This window comes from Cucumis melo, chromosome 11 (genome assembly GCF_025177605.1).
Source record: "Cucumis melo cultivar AY chromosome 11, USDA_Cmelo_AY_1.0, whole genome shotgun sequence".
NCBI classification, from domain to species: Eukaryota; Viridiplantae; Streptophyta; class Magnoliopsida; order Cucurbitales; family Cucurbitaceae; genus Cucumis; species Cucumis melo.
The window spans coordinates 2,547,514-2,565,591 of record NC_066867.1 but is presented as its reverse complement, the minus strand read 5'-3'; the positions used below and the strand labels follow the sequence as shown (position 1 = coordinate 2,565,591).

Sequence of the window (18,078 nt, the reverse complement as noted above, 5' to 3'; positions counted from 1 at the left end):
TTTTGAAATGGTGTGGATTCACTTTTTCTTTCTTTTTTTTTTTCTTTTTTAAGTCAAAATTTCTTTACTGCTTTCTGTCTCTACTTTTGTTATAAGGCTCGAATGGAATTCAAATTGACATTCGAAAGTTTGGTAAACAAAATCAATAAATAAAAAGACCCTTTTTCTTTTTCGATTCAATTCTTAAATAATTTTATAAATTGTAGTTAAAGAAAAAAAAAATCTCCACATTTTCATACACAAACAAAATCTTTGGCTGTGACTCGTGTCTTCCTTCAAACAGAAGAAAACAAATAACAACCAAAGAGAATACCTTTCTTTAAAGATGAGATTGAGAATTGAGAAAATTAGTCGAAGCAAAAAAAAGAAAGAAAAAGAAAAGTTACCCAAAAGTTGGTGCGAGCCTGATAGAGACCGAGAGCGACAAGTTTCACCTTCAACATCCATTGATTAGTAAAAATTTCCAATTTTTCATCAACCCCAAATCAGTAGAATCAATAGGGTACTTTCCATTTCAATTTTCGTACCCTGATTTTTACTCTACCATAGATAGCTGGCCAAGAGCTGGCCTCTTCTTTCCCTTCTTTATAGACCCAGTTCCCTTGTCTTCTTGACTCTCCCTCTCTCTTCCAATTTCTCTGTGACCCTTTGTAAATGTGCCTAGATTTGTGGGTCAACTCCACAATTTTCTCTTTTTCTCTTGGTGATTCTGCATTGGGAGATTTTTGAACGAAGGTCTGAGAGGAAGAAATGAGTGTTTCGAGGTTTATTAAGTGTGTTACGGTTGGTGATGGTGCTGTTGGGAAAACTTGTATGCTTATCTCCTACACCAGCAACACTTTTCCCACGGTGAGCTAATTCAAGCCTTGACATGACTCTTTTGTTCTTTTTCTTGCTTGGATCCTGAGAAAATTTGGGGGATTTAGTTAGTTCTAAGAGGGTTTCTCTTTTTGAGTAATGAACTTCAGTTTCTGCACTTTTTAGACTGAGAGTGCTTGTTTCTTTACTGGGTTTTGTGCACTTTGTGTTTTGTTTCTGTTGCCTTCCTTAAGCTCTTTGGTGCTTGTGTTCTTGGTTTTGGGAGAATACATCTGTTGTGTTTCTTGTTTGCATGCTTTACCAATTGAAGCAAAGATAATTTGTATCTAAATGTTTGGTGGAACATGAATCTCTTGGAGTTGGCAGATTCTGTTGAGTAATTTCGGCCTCTATCCAGTCTGTTTGTTGTTGTAGGAAGATTCCCAAAAGAGAGCACTAAAATTCTGGTCTTTTGACCAGGTTTACAAGATTAGGAGGGAGGGGATTATGGTTTCTTTTTCATTTGTGTATTGATTTCTTGCTCTTTATTATTATTTGATTTCTGTTTAATTTTGAAGTACACTTTGCTTTTTGTATTCATGTGGCGATCCTAATATTTTGGTGTCTAAGTTTAAAGACAATATCTATATCTTCAGTTGGAAACATTTCCTGATCCTTCATAAAGTTGTTTTTTTGCCCCGTCTTGGATCTCTATTCGTCTCTGTTCATGCTTGAGTTGGGGAAATTTTTTGCATTGTAGGAATCTTGATAGTTTATCTGGAGCGTTTGTTTTCCATTTCAAAATTTTGTGAAATAAGGTGCCTGGTTTGAAGATTGTAACTATTTATATAGACAAGGTTTTGTATGCTTTAGATTCTGACATTGATACACAAATTTAGTGAGATTGTTATCCATCTTTGGTGACTGGTGAATGCTTTGAAACAGGATTATGTGCCAACTGTTTTCGACAATTTTAGCGCGAACGTAGTTGTGGATGGCAGTACAGTCAACCTAGGCTTGTGGGATACTGCTGGTATGCCGAAAACAAGTCATTACTTAACTTGCCTTCTTGCTAAGATTCTGATGCATGAATCATGAATCAGGTCAGGAAGATTACAATAGACTGCGACCTTTGAGCTATCGTGGAGCAGATGTATTTTTGTTAGCATTCTCTCTCATAAGCAGGGCTAGCTACGAAAATGTGGCCAAAAAAGTAAGTCTGTGCTTTATCTTTGTCTGGTTGAACTTATCCTTCATTCTTTTTGTTTTAATGCCACGTGTTCCTAATTCAGCTAATATACTTCTTTACCATGACAGTGGATTCCTGAATTAAGGCATTATGCTCCTGGTGTACCGGTTATTCTCGTCGGGACTAAGCTTGGTTATATTCTTCACTACCTTTATAATTTTGAAGTGTTGCATTTCAAACTGTCTTTTCCCACTTGTTTGTTGGAGATTGTTCCTAAATGCAAATAACTCACCATGTTGATTCTGTTTCTTTAAGAAAAGGGAAAAAAAAGTAATCACCATGATAAACAACATGAAACAAAAATGCTGTTAATTTAGATATGGTGTTAGTTGAACGACCTTGCCTAAATAGGACATGTTCTATAAGTTATACAACAGTGTCTTTGAATTCTAAGGATTTGGTGTTAGTTTATACAGTTTATTTTACTTGAGCAACATCTGAAAGAACAGACTACTCATTATGTAATGAAACTATGTTTATTATTCTCGATTTCGCCTGTTAACTATCGGGGTCTACTGTCTTGTTTTATACCTGGAAGAAATCCGAGCACCGTTTTAATTGACCCAACCCTCTTAGTAAAGTAGTCTTTTTTATTTTATTTTTATAAGTATGTATTATTGTATGCTCTCAACATGGGATTATCCGTAATCATGAGCATCAACTTGCTTTGTGTAGATCTTCGAGAAGATAAACAGTACCTGAACGAACACCCAGGGATCGTGCCAATTACCACTGCCCAGGTATCCTGCAATATACCCTATAGTTACGAGTTCCATACTACAAAATTATTCCAGCGTTTCTTTTATAGTGTGCTTTAATTGTGTTCTTCTCATGTTTCTATATTTTAAGATTTCAACTCTTCTTGCAGGGAGAGGAACTAAGAAAACTCATTGGTGCCCCAGTTTACATCGAATGCAGTTCGAAAACACAGCAAGTATGTAGAATCCATTTTCTTTTTTTTTTTTTTTTTATACTTTGTCTAGTCCCTCACTCCTTAACAACTCCTTTTTGGTTTATGATCCATATGCAGAATGTGAAGGCAGTTTTCGACGCAGCAATCAAAGTGGTTCTTCAACCTCCAAAGCGGAAGAAGCGAAAGAAGCGAAAGGCACAGAAGGCTTGTTCTATATTATGATGCAAAATTAGGCGTACCCCAACCGGTTAGAATGAAGACCTAATAGTAAGCTACTCATCACATTTAGCCCCTAACTATCACTATATGAGTTATATTTTCACATTGTCCTTAACACAACCCTACAATCAAGCAGCACAACTCATCCTCTTTGCTTGCTTGCTTTCTGGGTTGTGCTATGATTTGTAAAAAGTGGTTTAAAGTCATCTGTTTGTAATATGCATACGATAGTATATCTTCGATTTTAGATATCTTTTGTGTAACTGATTCTCGAGTTAGTATCGATATAGCGCAGTATGTCGTCCTGCTTCAATATATTGTGATGTTCTTGTATGCTTTTCATCTACCAGTTGGTTAGACTCATCTTTCCAGAGATTTGGGTGATTGTAGAAGAACAATCTGTATTTGGAGTAATGTTGACTAAACAATATTTCTAGGCTTGTAATATGATTTGAATTTCTACCATTAGTTTGTATGTAACTTTGGGACTTCATATATATATATATATATATATGCATGATTATGATATAATAAATCTGATTTGGACTTCATTTTTGTATGAATTTAGTTTTCTTGTTCTGTTCAAAAGGTTATTATTCAAAAATGCTAAGATCAACTATATCTTAATCCAAACGTTATGTTGAATGTCCACCACTCTCTCAGGTTGATTTGAATATTGTATCAGTTGAAATGTTGATGGAGAAAGAAATGTTCTCAATGGATATTTTTTAAAAAATATTAAAAATAACAAATTTAAAAAATAATTAAATGAGTAAATAAATATTTTAGGATTTTTTAAGCAAATTAAGATGTTTAGTATTTATATGATATTTATCGTGTCACTTTGTTATTTGTTTTGTTGATTTTCTAAGATTTACGGTAATGTTGATTCATTCTACTTTTGATACACCTATGGTAATAGTGAAAATGTCGAGGAAAGTTCAATATCATGGTTTAACTATTTGTTTTCATCTAATATATATAAACTTCTCAATCCGAATGTTTTACTTAAACAATCGTATTTGGCTATTTGAACTTGTTTTTTCAGGTCATTTATTATTTATAAAACCAAACAAAATTCAAATAACATTTCCAAAAATTGAAATATCATTTCCATTGACATTTTCATTCAATATATTTATTGCTTTGAAGGACTTTTAGCATGTTTGCATTATTTGTGATATTGTGATTCTTCCTTGTTTGTAATGAATGTTAGACCTATTTCAATGTAGGGGTTTCATATTTAACATAACTTTAGTGGGACTTGTGAACTAATAATTAATAGTGGTTGGCATTATTATTATTCATATATATATATATATATATATATCAACCTCCTTCCATATTATTACTATCTTTTAAATTCCTTTGTCTAGGAAAATGGGTTTATTTGAAATTATGTAGGCCATTTAATTGACCTATCACAAAATTGCCTCCCCCACAAAGATTTTGTAAAGATACTTGTGAAGGAATATTCCTTATTTTCAACCTCTCAAATTGAATCTTGCTAAAGCATATAAAGTTGTCAACGATTTGAATCGAGATATTTTAGATCAATAAAAAACCCTAAATAAAATGTATTTTCTTTTTAGGGGATAAAAGTTTGTTTAGTTCGTAGTCAAAAGGAAAACGAAAGTTGAAAAATTTATTAATATAGACTTTTAATTATGTTTTGTTAATCAAAATTAGAATACTACAAGGTTAAATAAGTAATTTAATTCTAAATCTTATGAAAGAGTGTAGAATCCGACCATTCTTGTTTGTTTGTTTTTTTTACTTTTACTTTTACTCAAAATCTAGATTTAAAATCATTTGATATTTGTTACGAATTGGAACATTAGATAAGTTCAGTAAGCATATACTTCGTGTATTAAATAAATCTTTGAACAATAAAATATTAATGCTGACGAGATTTTGTAAAACTCACTTTAGCCGATTATCATTTTAAAAGTTAATAGTACAAATAAAGATAAGAAAATTTGTCTTATTCTAACAAAACGACGTTGATTTTTTATATATAGTTTCAATTAAATCAAATCCAAAGTCAAAATCGTAGCTGTAGTATCCTCTTTTCTTCATTCCATTCCATAAAATTGAATGAAAGGCTCAATCATAATTTATTAAGTAACACTCAAAGTATTTAGCAACAAAATTGAAACAATACAAAAAGAAAAAACAACAAAATTCCACCACTTATTATTATCATTATTATTTTTTCTTACAATACCCCCTTCATGTTTTTAATGTATTGATGGATTTTAAGACTTCAATACTAACTTTCTTTTTCTATTTTGAAAATACAATAATATATAAAAGACATTAATTAAAGATAGAGCACATCCTCATATAAATCGTTCTATATAAATTTATAAATTATTTAATTAACAAAGAAAGAGATGAATCTATATGAAGTGTTACATCATATACTTTGGTTGTATTAACACTTTTGACCATTTTTTCCATCTTCAATTGCACTTAAACACAATTATTGAAAAATTAATTGGAGTCTCTTTTCCAAAATAAATAATAAAAAAACCAATTTGAGGCATTATGACAAAGATGACTCATAAAGGCTTCAACTTTTGGTTAACCTTTAATTCCAAAGTCTGTCCTAAGGAAGGTAGGTTTCCTCAAGGCTCTAACTTTCATTACCCTTAGTTTCTTTCATATTTTATGTTGAAATTCTATAGACCATCTTAATAAAATAAATGAATTATTCTTTTTCATTATCTATTAATTTTAAGGTAGAATCTATAAAAATTAAATATGATATTGAGTACTCTGTAAAACCGAAACGTAGATTCAATTCAACAAACAAAAACTTGAACTCCAATCTAAGAATGATGGACCCAAGCGAGCATCGTTTTTGAGAAACACATGTTGAAGATCTCATATTTGATCGACTACTCGCTACTCCTCACCATTTGGTTTTGAAATGAAATTCTATATAATCGATTTTTAGTATTTTTAAAAAATTGTATTCCCTAAAGATCTTAAGAGTGTCAAAGTTGACGAAGTCGGTGGTAGTTAATCGATATGTACTATTTTTTCTTTAGATTGAAAGTTCAAATTTATATTTCCTAATAATTAGGAAAACAACCTATATAACTAAGCGAAAAAATTGATAATATTTTCTTATTGCAAGAAAATATCAATAATAGATGTTGATAGACACTGAAAAACTATTATCACTTGTCAATGATAGATGCTGATCATGGACTATTAAATCTCTATCATTGTCTATCTCTGTTGATAACCAATAAACTATCAAATATTGATATATTTTTAAATATTTTTCAACAGTTTTATCATTTAAAGAACTTTCTTAAAAAAAAAAACGATTTAGTATGCGAAAAAACGATGAAACGAGTCCACCAAAAACCGTTGACTTTCATTACTTTTAATCTTAAATTTAGTTAAACTAACCAATCAAACCATTGAAACTTTTAAACAAAAATCCTCAAGCTTAGGTATTAAGAGAATACTAATCTATGGCATAAGATTGGGTAGACAAAAAGTCAAAAGAAAGATTTTAATCCAACATTAAAAAGCCATATGTATAAATAAACTATAGGCCCTAAGATAGGGTTAGTTATTTAAGATGCAATTTTCAATTATACAAAAAACAAAGTCAAATTTAGTTTTGAATAGTAGAACAATGGTGATGTAGAATGAATTGTTAGGTCATTTTTATTGTTTAATTTGTATTTTAATTTTTTGTTAATTAATTATATATTTTATTTTCTTCTAAACTTTATAAATAATACTTAAGTTGTAATATTAAGCATTTTTTAAAAAAACATTTTAAAATAAACTTTGCTGTTATAGAGTTTTTCTCGAATTTATCGATGAATTTTCCTTGTTTGGCCATGTATTTGAGCTCATGTTTAGTCTTATTAAGATTCATAATCATAATTAAATAGTGTTTGATAAATTATTAAAAGCAAAATTATAAATTTAACTTGTTCATGAAATTTCAAATTTTTTTCTTTAAGTTTTAACTTTGTATTTAATAAGTCCATAACTTATTTAAAACTTTTATAGATGTATCAACCATTTTTAAAGTTTAAAGATTAAATAAACATAAACTTAAAAGTTTAAAAAGTTTAATTACTTATTATTTTTTTTTAAGTTTAGAAACTAAATAGTCTCAAACATAAAACTTTACAGAAATCTTTCTTTATCTTTTAGTCGTGGAAAATCGATACTTCTAATCTTAAAGTGGATATAACGAATATTCTATCGATTGAATTATATTATTTTTTAAATAATTTTAGTTAAATCAATGTTTGTGAAAAAATTATTTAAAATAATAAAAATTTTATAAATATAGCAAGATATTACAATAGATCACGATAACTACTATTTACTGTATTTTATAAATAATTTTTTTTAATTATAAAAAATGACAAATTTGATAAACTATTTATAAAATATAGTAAAATTTCAGATTTTTTCTATAATAGACATTGATATGTTTCTATCGATGATATGAATAGACAACGATATAAGTTTATCAGTTTCTATTATCGATAGAATAAAAAAAATTATATATTTTATAAATGTTTTAGTTTATTTTACTATATATATATTTTTTTAAAAAAAATATATATATATATATATATATATGTATTTATTTATTTATTTATTTCACTTTATTGAAAATAGTAAAAAAGAAAATAATTGTTTCATAATTATTAGAAAATCCAAAAAAATAATTTGGATGTCTATACTTTTAAAAGAAAAAATAGTGAGGAGAGAGAGACGCACACATTTCCTTAGACGATTTTGTTTGCATGTAGTACGGGAAACGGTCAGGTAAAGGGCAACCCGCAAGAGCCGGTAGAAAACTTGAAGTCCGCTTTTATCCAACCACACAATATTACCGGATACCATAGGTTTCCCGCGAAAACTTCCGGTTTTCCTTTTTAACTGTTCTCAAACAATTAATAATTTAAAATATTTTTTTTTTTAAAAAAAAAAAGTTGCAACGAATCAATCAAGAAAATCAAAATCTTCTCTTTCACTTCCTTCAAAACCATTAAAAATTCTCTGCAAATCTCTCTTGCCGACATTTCCTTTTCCCTAACTCCATCTTCTTCTTCTTTTTCTTCGTCTTCCCTTTTCTTTTCATCAACTAATTTATACAATAAATCACTCAAACCCCATTTCTTTTCATCCATGTTTGACGTCACTCTACCTGAAATTATTGTCTTTTACGACAATTCTTCTGCCCTATTTTCCCTTCCTTTTCAAATTTCTTTATCCTCTCTTTGATTCTTATCATTATTTAAGGGTTTTGATTTGATTAATCTGTTAATTCGGTATTTAAAAACCATGCTGAGTTTGGACGACGAACCGCTACAAGTTTTAGGTACAACCCATTTGTCGGTTTGCATTTATCTTCTACTTTATTTTGAGTATTATATTTGAAATTATTGTTCTAATTTCTCATTTGGGTTTCTTTTTTTCTTTTTTTTTTCTTTTTCTAAAAGAAAAAGTGGTGGGGTTTTGATTTCCTGTTTAATGGTTTGCTTTTTTGGATGCGTTAATGGGTTGTTGTTGTATTTGCTTGTTTTTAAATACTTGTAGTTAAATACTGGTTCTATCTTTCTTTCTTTTATGGGTGGAATAAGGTTTCTGAATCGTTTGTTGGTTGATTTTGGTAGTAGAGAGTGAAATGGTGGAGGGTTTTAAAAGTGGGGAGTCTCTTAATCAGAGGTTACCTGCTGAAGCCCCGGAAATTGAAGAAGATTCAAAATCTGTGGGGTTTGGAGGATTATAGAAGATTAATCTCGAGGAAACGAAATGACGGTTGATCAGGAGGATTCTGAAGCTATTGAAGAGGAAAAGAAGACGAAAAAGACGAGGAAAAATGTGTTAGTGGGGATTAGGATGAATGGGGATAGCAGAGACCTGCTCAATTGGTCGATTGTTAAAGTTGCTGATCCTGGGGATTGTGTCATTGTAATCTATGTTTGTCAAAGTTCTGGTGCGTTTTTCTTTTCTTCTTTTTCTTTCTTCAATCCTCAATCTTTGATTTTAGTTCTTTTACATGGGATGGTTACTTTTATGGTGTATAGTTTTGGAATGTGATTTTTCCCTCTTGCCAAACAGACCGTGCATCAAAAGATAAGCCCTTATTTGATGAATTCTTAGAAGGATACAGAAACCTTTGTGATGTAAACAAGGTTTGGTTTGGAATTTTTGCTCTATTTGAATACAATGGATGAATTGAAGTTTTTGGTAATGTTTGTTATCTTTGGATTTGGGTATTAGGTAGCTTTCATTGCACAAATAGTGACTGGAAGTTCGGTTAAGAAGACTCTGGTCAGACAGGCAAAAATCTATGCTGCTGGGGCTGTGGTTTTGGGAACAAGCAAACCATGTAATCTTGGGTAGGGAAATCACTGAAAAGTCAAGTTGTTTGGTAGATGGTAGTTGCCTCTTTTTTGCTTTGGTATTTGGTCCTAACAGACACCGTTTGCAGGGGTTGGTCTTCAATAACCAGATATTTTGTTAAGCGTCTGCCTCCAACCACTGATGTTTTGGCTCTCAACAATGGCAAAATTGTCTTCAGAAGATCCACCAATGATCAACTAACAGGTTTAGTGTTCTTGGTCTATAAGACCATTCATTGGTAGACTGATTTTTTTTTTTTTTTTTTTTGAGAAAAAAAAGTTGAGTTAGTTATATATTTGATGTTATGTGGCAGGCTTGAGTCTAGACCCAAAACCAAGTTTTAGTCAGGCTAGTCAATCTGACTTTGATGGCTCTGAGACTGAGAAATCTGTTTCTTATGGGGTTGGTAGTGAAGACTTGAAGGATGAAGTTGATGGAGTTGTCCTAGAAAGTAAAAGAAATTGTTCCGAACCAGATTCTCCAATGATGATGGAGCATTCCGAGCCGGGGCTTGGTTGGCCTTTGCTCCGAACAACTCCAAGGATTTCGCAAACCTCATCTGTACATAACATGTCTGTAGTGCAATGGGTGATGAACTTACCTGATCGTTCCCCACATCGAAGTTTAAGCATAAAAGGAAATGATCCATTGAGAAGCGAGATCCCTGTTTTTGTGGATGAGAGAGCTAAAGGCAGTTTATCTTCCTTTTCTGAACCACCAGAAGACTTGAAGGATCTCCTGAAAACTAACTCAACTACTTATAAATGGTTTAGTCCTTATGTGTTGAAAACTTCAACTTCTCATTTCTCTTCAGGTTTTGAGTTTATTCTTGCTATGAATTGATGATTACATTCGTTTTCTCGCCCCGCCCTTCTGAGTTTAAGTTTGTCTTTGGCACATGGCTCGTGAATTTGTTTTTTTTCTTAACAGAAAACTTGATTGGGAAAGGTGGTTGCAATCGTGTTTACAAAGGAATTCTCCCAAATGGAAAGCCAGTAGCCGTTAAAGTAATGAACTCGTCCAAACAGGCATGGAATGAATTTTCTCGGGAAGTTGACATTATGTCCTCATTACGTCACAAAAACATAACTCCTTTTCTCGGTATCTGCATCGTAGACAATAAATTGATCTCTGTTTATGATTTCTTTTCCAAAGGAAGTTTAGAGGCAAATCTGTATGGTAAGATATCAGAATTTTCTTCTTCAAACTTAAACACTATCAGATCCAAGGTCATGCCGATAATAAAATTATATGATATTTAGGTAGGAATAAAGAAAAGAACATACTTTCATGGGAGGTAAGATTCAGGTTGGCTATTGGAATTGCGGAAGGGCTAAACTACTTACATGACGAATGTCCCCGACCTGTTGTGCACCGAGATGTTAAGACTTCAAACATTCTGCTCTCTGATGAACTCGAACCCAAGGTAATTTGTTAGAGTATCCTCATTGGATGAGACTTCGAATTTTTCTCATTTATTCCTAACAGATGGTGGTCTATCTAACAGTTATCAGATTTTGGGCTTGCTATATGGGGACCAACAGAATCATCCTTTCAGATTGAAGCTGATGTGGTCGGAACATTTGGATATCTTGCTCCGGAATATTTCATGTATGGAAAAATGAGCAATAAGATTGATGTGTATGCCTTTGGTATAGTTCTACTTGAACTGTTATCGGGAAGGAGAGCAATCAGCGCCGAGACTTCTAAAGAGCAACAAAGCTTGGTTATGTGGGTAAGATTTCTACAAAGCTGCCTACAATTCAAATTTTCTTGATAATCTACGTATACAAGTACGATTAACATTTGTCATTGTACACCAGGCCAAGCCAATCATAGAGAGTGGCAATGTAAAGGACATAGTTGATCCAAATTTGGAGGGAAGATTTGACAAGGAACAGTTGCAAAGAATGGTTCTTGCAGCAACCCTTTGCATCATGAGGGCATCTCGACTCCGTCCTAGAATTAGTCAGGTATTACTTTGAACATTATACCTCTTCCTTAAAACTCAACGACAAGATTGTAAAACCTACTGAACATATCCCGTTTATGTAAGCTAGTTTGCACATTACTTGTATTAATCAAAGATGTTTATGAACCGTCTTTCGTTCTAGATATTGAAGATTCTAAGAGGAGAAAGTGATACTGAAACCCTCCCTGTGGAGGATTCACAAAGTGTAGAGAATGGAGATGATGAAGTTTATCCAAATTCAAGTTCTGAACTGCATTTAAACCTTGCATTGCTTGATGTCGATGATGATGGTGGAGACTCATTTAACAGTGTGGAACAAACAAAAAGGCTTTCATTGGAAAAATATTTCAAAGAAAGATGGAGCAGATCCTCAAGCTTCGACTAGCTTCTTCTTTAGAGATATGTATCAGTTTCCCCTTATCTTAGACTGTATATTAGCCAATAATCTATAGAATAAAAATTGTTATACAAATTAAAACTGTACAATGATTATATTCTTATGCACCCTTTTCTGAGGTGATTTCTTAAAGGCTTGTAAATATTTCAGTTTCTTTCTTTTTATTCTTAATGGAACCCTATTTACCAAAAATATCATTGATTTGTGACAGACAATAACATTTTACTATATTTGTAAATATTTTGTAAAACAACCTTCTTTTAATGAAAGTGACCAATATGAATCTACAACGTATAGGATAATTTGTGCACATTTGTACGCAATAAGCCTCTCTCCATCTTATCACCATATTATATTACTCTTGTTTTGCAATAAGATATTCATATTATATTAATATATTCAATTTATATTGAAACAAATTGTCTGCTATATGTATCAAACCATTTGATAGAACCCGATTACATTGAATATATAGGATAATGGAAATATACGATAGACCGAGTGACTCAAGGTACTTGGATCCCCCCTTTTTGAGACTATTCCCAAGCCTATCTTGAGATAACTCTGAAGCCTTAATTGACTCACCAAATATTTGCTTATATTCACCATTCCCCGTTCTCTCGGTTTATAACCAACAAATATAACTAACTCTCTAACTAATTACTATTATGCTCTTAATACTCTTATAACCCCTAATACCAATCCTCTAATTGTTATTATAAATTTGGATAATTCTCGTTTTTACTTTAATGCAAATAGTTGTTACGTTGAGAAGAGTCCACTACTTTGAAAGCAAAATATGATGTGCCCTTCATGCTATCATATTTTTGACGTACACGTTTTCGAAAAATGATGGATTTTAAAAGAACAATTGAATAATAGCAAAAACCAAAAGGTAAAAATGATTTTTTTTTTCAAATCTAAGAACCAATTTGAAATACAAAAGGTAAGAAAATAAGTTTTTCGTTTTGATATAAAGTTTTAGATCCTCAATCAAGGAAGAAAATGAAACAAAAACTTTTTGGTAAAAATATTTGGAGAGAAAAATATTTTGAGTAAATAAATATTTATTTTGAGTTTTAGTGGGAGAAAATTCAAAAAATTTTATTACTTTTTCTTTTCAAAGTAAAACCAAAAAATCACTACATGAAAAAAAAAAAAAGAAAGAAAAATTCAAGTTCAAGTAAACTCAGCTTGCTCAACACTAATTATCATGACATTTTCTATATAGGTTGAAAGTTCAATCATTCTTTCGTATAACTGTCGTATTAAAAAGATCAATAGAAAAATTAGAAGATTTTGTCAAGTTGCATATTTTTAATAATCCTTAACTATTAAATCAACTCGACTTTTTATTATTTTTTATACGAAATATAATTTAACTTATTAAATCATAGAAAGCTAGAATTTATTAATTTAATTATGATATTCAATATTGAGAAGTCTAATTATTATTTTTTTCTAAAAAAATGTGTCAGCAAAATTTTAATTAGTTATGTAGATATATAATTCATAAAATAACTAAAAGGGCATGGTTTGTGCTCATTACTCCAACTTTGACATCTTAATTTTTATTAATTTATACTCAATTGACAAAATAAAATTTTTATTTTAAAATAAATTTATATGATTTAGTTGAGCTCAAGATACACGTATGAAAATTTAGAGTATATATATATATATATACTAATTAATCGATAGATCCTAAATAACTTGCTTCATTTTCTATGTTTAAAAACACTTTTAAATTTTTAGAATTTTACAAAACTATTTGAAAATATTTACAAAATAGAGTAAAATTTCATGACCTATCAACAATAGGCACTTGTAAACTTGTATCAGTGTTTGTCTATCATTAATGATGCTAAAATTTTACTGTACTTTATAATTATTTTGGTTTATTTTACTATATTTGAAAAGCAGTGAATCCTTCTATCTATTTGATTCTTCTCATTTTAAAAACTAAACAAAATTAAAGTTGCTCATTTTCTCGTTGGTTATGTGCCAAAAGAATGCCTCAATTGAGGTGAAAAATGATTGAAAGAACTAAGAAAGATCAATCCACATTGTGTGCATACGAAAAATATGTATGTCACATAAGTATATTTTGTAAAGTAGGGTGGAATTTACTTTTATCGATGGGATCTACTAGTATTTATAATGATAAAATTATTGTGCCACTTTCTCGTACGAATTCATCTTCAGATCTCCACAAAATGAAATACGAAAGTTCAATAGAACTGATATTTAAATGACTACGTCCATCTCCATCACATGAATAGTCCTAAACAAATTGCAAATCAAACTATTCATTCTTAGTCTTTCCAACTTGAGCATAAAATATATATTTTCGACAAGAGATTAGAGATCTCTCATATTTATAAATTGAAAAATGTTAAAATATTAATTCTTGATATTTGTTCATTAGTCTTAATAATTTTAATAAATCTTAAATTTAGTATGTCAATGGTAAATTTTATAAAAACTTTCATACAAAATACAATATGTGAATAAAGCTTAAAACTTGCAGTAAAAATGAATAATAAAACGGTTTAAAATAGAACAAAATTTGAAGTCTATCAAATAGATATAAAATTTTGCTCTATTTGAAAAATAATATTAAGATTCATTAAAATTGGTATTATAAAAAAGAAATGTTGTTTGAAAATGAGGGTGAGAAGAGATGATGAATTTATAATACAATAGCATTTTGAAGAGGCAAAAAAGATTTGATTTTGAGAAGGAAGAAGAAGATGATATGAACGGAAGAAAAAAAAAGGATGAGTTTTGGTGGGTTATAGATTATAATTGGACCCACAATGATAAATGGTCATTAAGAACAAGCAGCAGCTAAGATTCTCCCACAAACCTCTTCCATTTTACATCTATGTCCTCCACATACCTATAAATTCCTTCCATTTACACTCACATTCCCAATTCCTTGACTTTTCAGGCAGGCAAAAGTTGTTCTTCACTCCTCTTCTGATATTCCCTATTCTCGTTTATGATCCAAGTTTGAAATTCTGGCATCTCTCTTAAAGGTTTTGTATCCTATTCTCTCTCGCTTTCTCTCCGATACTTGATTCTCCCCCAAGATTTTTTACCGTTTACTTGTCATTTGTTAATTGGGTTTTAGGTTTTGCTTTTTGGGTTTTCTTCCTTTTTCATGCTCTTTCTTTGTTCTCTTCGTAATCATGAAATGAAATTCGCTTCTGGGCGTTTGATTCATTTGAGGGGTTTTTTTTTTCTTTTGTCACTACTTGTTTTGTTAGCATGTTGTTCTTGATGTAGAGGAAATTAGTGTTCTTAAAGGGTGAGGAATTCTCCATGTGGGTGACCTAGAAATCCCCATTTTAACTGATAAACTGGTCCATGATGGTTTTTGTTGTTGAATTGTTCTGAATCATTGTTATGTTTATCTAATTGTTTAGGATCTTGGTTAGAGTTGTTTCTCCTTGGTGTTGCTGTATTGAAGTTGATTTTCAAGTGGTTTCCTAGCTGTCTTGGTTGAGATATCTATAATGGAAGATGGGGAGCTTGAATCCTCGAACCCAGAAGTGTTTTCGGGTTCGAATGCCGTTGAGCTTCCAAGTAGTTGCTCAATGGATAGCTTCTTTGATGAAATTCTGAAGGATACTCATGCTTGTACACATGCTCATACTTGCAACCCTCCTGGTCCTGATTATTCACATACACATACCTGTTTTCATGTTCATACGAAAATTGTTTCTTCCCCCACCGAAGAAAAGCTTTCCACTGATGATACAGAGGATTCCGTGGATAAGAAGAATAAGAAGCGCCCATTAGGTAATCGTGAAGCAGTTCGTAAATACCGGGAGAAGAAAAAGGCAAGGGCTGCATCGTTGGAAGATGAAGTTGTGAGATTGAGAGCCCTGAATCAGCAACTGTTGAAGAGATTGCAAGGTCAGGCTGCATTGGAGGCTGAGGTTTCTAGGCTCAAATGTTTGCTTGTGGATATTAGGGGAAGAATTGAAGGGGAGATTGGAAGCTTCCCGTATCAGAAACCAGCCAATTCAAATCCACCCAATCAGAATGTGTCTGGTAGTTACTTGATAAATCCATGTAATGTGGAATGCAATGATCAAGCATATTGCCTTCGTCCAGGGGATGATGGAAAAAGTGGAGAGAGCGCTTTGTTGAATGGGCAAAGTTTTAGTGCATGTGACTTTGAAAATCTTCAGTGCTTGGCAAATCAAAACACGGGAGCAAAGGAACCTCCTGACTGTGGACTAGGGAACACTATTGCTAACGTTAATTGTGCAGAACTAAATCCGAAGAAAGGTAAAACGAGAGCACTTAACTTTTAATCTTTCTAGTTTTATGCTTTTGCAGTTTATGGTAGTTCGGTTGATCAATATCAGTTTTTCTGACTTACTCTACTTTTTAGCTTTTTTCATCTTTTCCTTATCGACTTGTAACATCTGACTTCTGAGGCTTGATCTAGATTATGCTCTTTATATTTGGAGAACTTACAAGAATGAGCATTGCAGTTTGAGAACATGGTCAACTAGACACAGTTGATTTCAATTCCATATTAGTAAAAAGTGAAAGAAAAATTTGCTCCGTGGTCACTGTGCAGATGCATGATTTCCATTGCATATTATCATGTAGATGTTGTAATGATCATGTTGTTCAGTTGATTGGTGCATGGCCCTGTTTTATGTTGGGATGCATAGATCTTGCTACAATATAAATTTGATGAACAATTAATTTTCTCATAATAGCTAGGAGATCTGAGTACTGGACAATATATGTCCCGTTGTTTACTTTCTTTTTACTCAATGTATTATATGTGTCTATAATCACGTCTTAACCTCAGGTGTATATGAAAGACTCTATCCAAGTTATGTCTTATAAAAGTCTGAACTTGATGTTGCCTTTTGAAGCAAAATCTGACTGGCACACGAAGATCTCTCTACCGTCTTAGGTTCTTTTCATATTTTTCTTGCAAGACTCTTGCTGATTGGTTGTTGGGATTAAATTTATTCATTTGCAGCTGTCAAACCATCTTCTTATCATCTGATATGAGATTTGTAAACTCTCATTTTCCTTTGGGGTGTAAAATTATATGCAAAATTTTTCGTATAGGTCTCGTAACCGTTTGTAAAATGATATGAGTAATCTTCTCATTCCTTCCTTTCCTTTGTTTTTTTCCCTTCTTTACATTTATTTAAGTTTTTTAAAAGTTTGATACGGCACGAGGACTTGCCTCATTTTGTCTTCAGCTACTAACAACTCTTTGTATGATGCTCACGGTTCAATTAGGAGGAGGGGTCTGTAAGGCAACGAAAAATGGGAAATGCTGATCTCGGATAGTATATGCATCTTTTTTGTGTATATAAAGCCTGCCACGTCGGTTCCTGTTCTGTGCAATGCAGCATCAACATTGTCTTTCAGGTTTTCTCTTATGCAACACGTTCACCCTCTTCTAGGTTGTTTGAGATGCTTATTTATGTTGAATGAGAAAGTAAAGCAGATGCATAAGCATGCCTTTAAGAAGCTAGAAAACAACTATTTGGAATTATCAACCTTGATAGTTTAAGATTGCCACGACATGCCTCACATATATTTAGCTGTGAGAGGATATTGTTAGTGGGTTAGCAAACTTTCCCTCTTTCTAAGCCAAGAAATTTCATGGATTATTGAAATTACAGAACTAGGAAATGGTGGGATTTCAGTACCTGAGCCATATTGAAACACCTCAAGGAAACTTAGATCTGCCATTCAATGTGCTAGAGAAATTTGAGTAACATACAGTCTAAGAAGAAAAGTGACAAGGAATCAATGGAACCGGAGGACTTTTGTTTACTTCCATTCTGAGTAATCCATGTCGATCAAGTGGGGTTTCACCATTGTTGGTGAAAAATGCTTGTGGCTGTACTTTTGATGTCTGATGAAATAGGTAAGGTTTGAGAGAAGATATAATTCAGAAGATAAGGCTTTAATTATGTTATTTTATTCTGAAATGTGAATCATTTGTATTATCATGGGAGATTTTCAACATGCAAATTGCAAATGAAAAATTCTTGGAACTTCTGTCACATGTCTTGTAAAACTAGCCATCTTAATGAAATATGGAAGATCATAATCTTCGAGATCTTTTTTCA

The 18,078-nt window shown here is 31.7% G+C and overlaps 3 protein-coding genes across 10 annotated transcripts; all 3 read left to right on the top strand.

The window, feature by feature from the left end:
• Positions 1-337: 337 nt before the first annotated feature.
• On the top strand, positions 338-3,644 carry LOC103497331 (rac-like GTP-binding protein RAC1). Of its 2 annotated transcripts, XM_008459470.3 has the most exons (8): positions 389-849; positions 1,744-1,831; positions 1,902-2,011; positions 2,116-2,179; positions 2,723-2,787; positions 2,916-2,981; positions 3,078-3,227; positions 3,530-3,644. In XM_008459470.3, the coding sequence occupies exons 1-7, from the start codon at positions 751-753 to the stop codon at positions 3,180-3,182; spliced, it is 597 nt and encodes a 198-aa protein (XP_008457692.1). In that variant the 5' UTR covers positions 389-750; the 3' UTR covers positions 3,183-3,227; positions 3,530-3,644. The 2 variants fall into 2 exon arrangements, with proteins under 2 accessions (XP_008457691.1, XP_008457692.1); XM_008459469.3 differs by having other exon boundaries at positions 338-849; positions 3,078-3,644.
• A 4,510-nt stretch (positions 3,645-8,154) lies between these two features.
• Positions 8,155-12,240, top strand: LOC103497332 (protein kinase STUNTED). 2 transcript variants are annotated; one of them, XM_008459472.3, is made up of 11 exons: positions 8,155-8,553; positions 8,852-9,171; positions 9,297-9,370; positions 9,459-9,577; positions 9,670-9,785; positions 9,895-10,395; positions 10,512-10,760; positions 10,844-11,007; positions 11,089-11,316; positions 11,405-11,554; positions 11,696-12,240. In XM_008459472.3, the coding sequence occupies exons 2-11, from the start codon at positions 8,988-8,990 to the stop codon at positions 11,936-11,938; spliced, it is 2,028 nt and encodes a 675-aa protein (XP_008457694.1). In that variant the 5' UTR covers positions 8,155-8,553; positions 8,852-8,987; the 3' UTR covers positions 11,939-12,240. The 2 variants fall into 2 exon arrangements, with proteins under 2 accessions (XP_008457694.1, XP_008457695.1); XM_008459473.3 differs by having other exon boundaries at positions 8,213-8,553; positions 8,849-9,171.
• A 2,559-nt stretch (positions 12,241-14,799) lies between these two features.
• LOC103497333 (basic leucine zipper 19) lies at positions 14,800-18,078 on the top strand. Of its 6 annotated transcripts, XR_007815642.1 has the most exons (5): positions 14,800-14,991; positions 15,382-16,252; positions 16,791-16,898; positions 17,237-17,368; positions 17,626-18,078. XR_007815642.1 is itself a non-coding variant. In XM_008459476.3 (3 exons), exons 2-3 carry the CDS (start codon positions 15,472-15,474, stop codon positions 16,826-16,828), a joined length of 819 nt encoding a protein of 272 aa, XP_008457698.2. In that variant the 5' UTR covers positions 14,801-14,991; positions 15,382-15,471; the 3' UTR covers positions 16,829-18,078. The 6 variants fall into 6 exon arrangements, 2 of the variants coding, with proteins under 2 accessions (XP_008457698.2, XP_016902183.2); XR_001763756.2 differs by lacking the exon at positions 17,626-18,078 and having other exon boundaries at positions 17,237-17,386; XR_007815641.1 differs by having other exon boundaries at positions 14,801-14,991; positions 16,791-17,368.

Coding starts and splice junctions, on each gene's coding strand:
- LOC103497331 (XM_008459469.3), top strand. CDS start 751: ATGAGTGTTTCGAGGTTTATTAAGTGTGTTACGGTTGGTGATGGTGCT. Junction 850..1,743: donor CCAGCAACACTTTTCCCACG/GTGAGCTAATTC, acceptor GCTTTGAAACAG/GATTATGTGCCAACTGTTTT. Junction 2,788..2,915: donor TGCCAATTACCACTGCCCAG/GTATCCTGCAAT, acceptor CTCTTCTTGCAG/GGAGAGGAACTAAGAAAACT.
- LOC103497332 (XM_008459472.3), top strand. CDS start 8,988: ATGACGGTTGATCAGGAGGATTCTGAAGCTATTGAAGAGGAAAAGAAG. Junction 9,172..9,296: donor CTATGTTTGTCAAAGTTCTG/GTGCGTTTTTCT, acceptor CTTGCCAAACAG/ACCGTGCATCAAAAGATAAG. Junction 11,317..11,404: donor AACAAAGCTTGGTTATGTGG/GTAAGATTTCTA, acceptor ATTGTACACCAG/GCCAAGCCAATCATAGAGAG.
- LOC103497333 (XM_017046694.2), top strand. CDS start 15,472: ATGGAAGATGGGGAGCTTGAATCCTCGAACCCAGAAGTGTTTTCGGGT. Junction 16,253..17,236: donor AGAACTAAATCCGAAGAAAG/GTAAAACGAGAG, acceptor CGGTTCAATTAG/GAGGAGGGGTCTGTAAGGCA.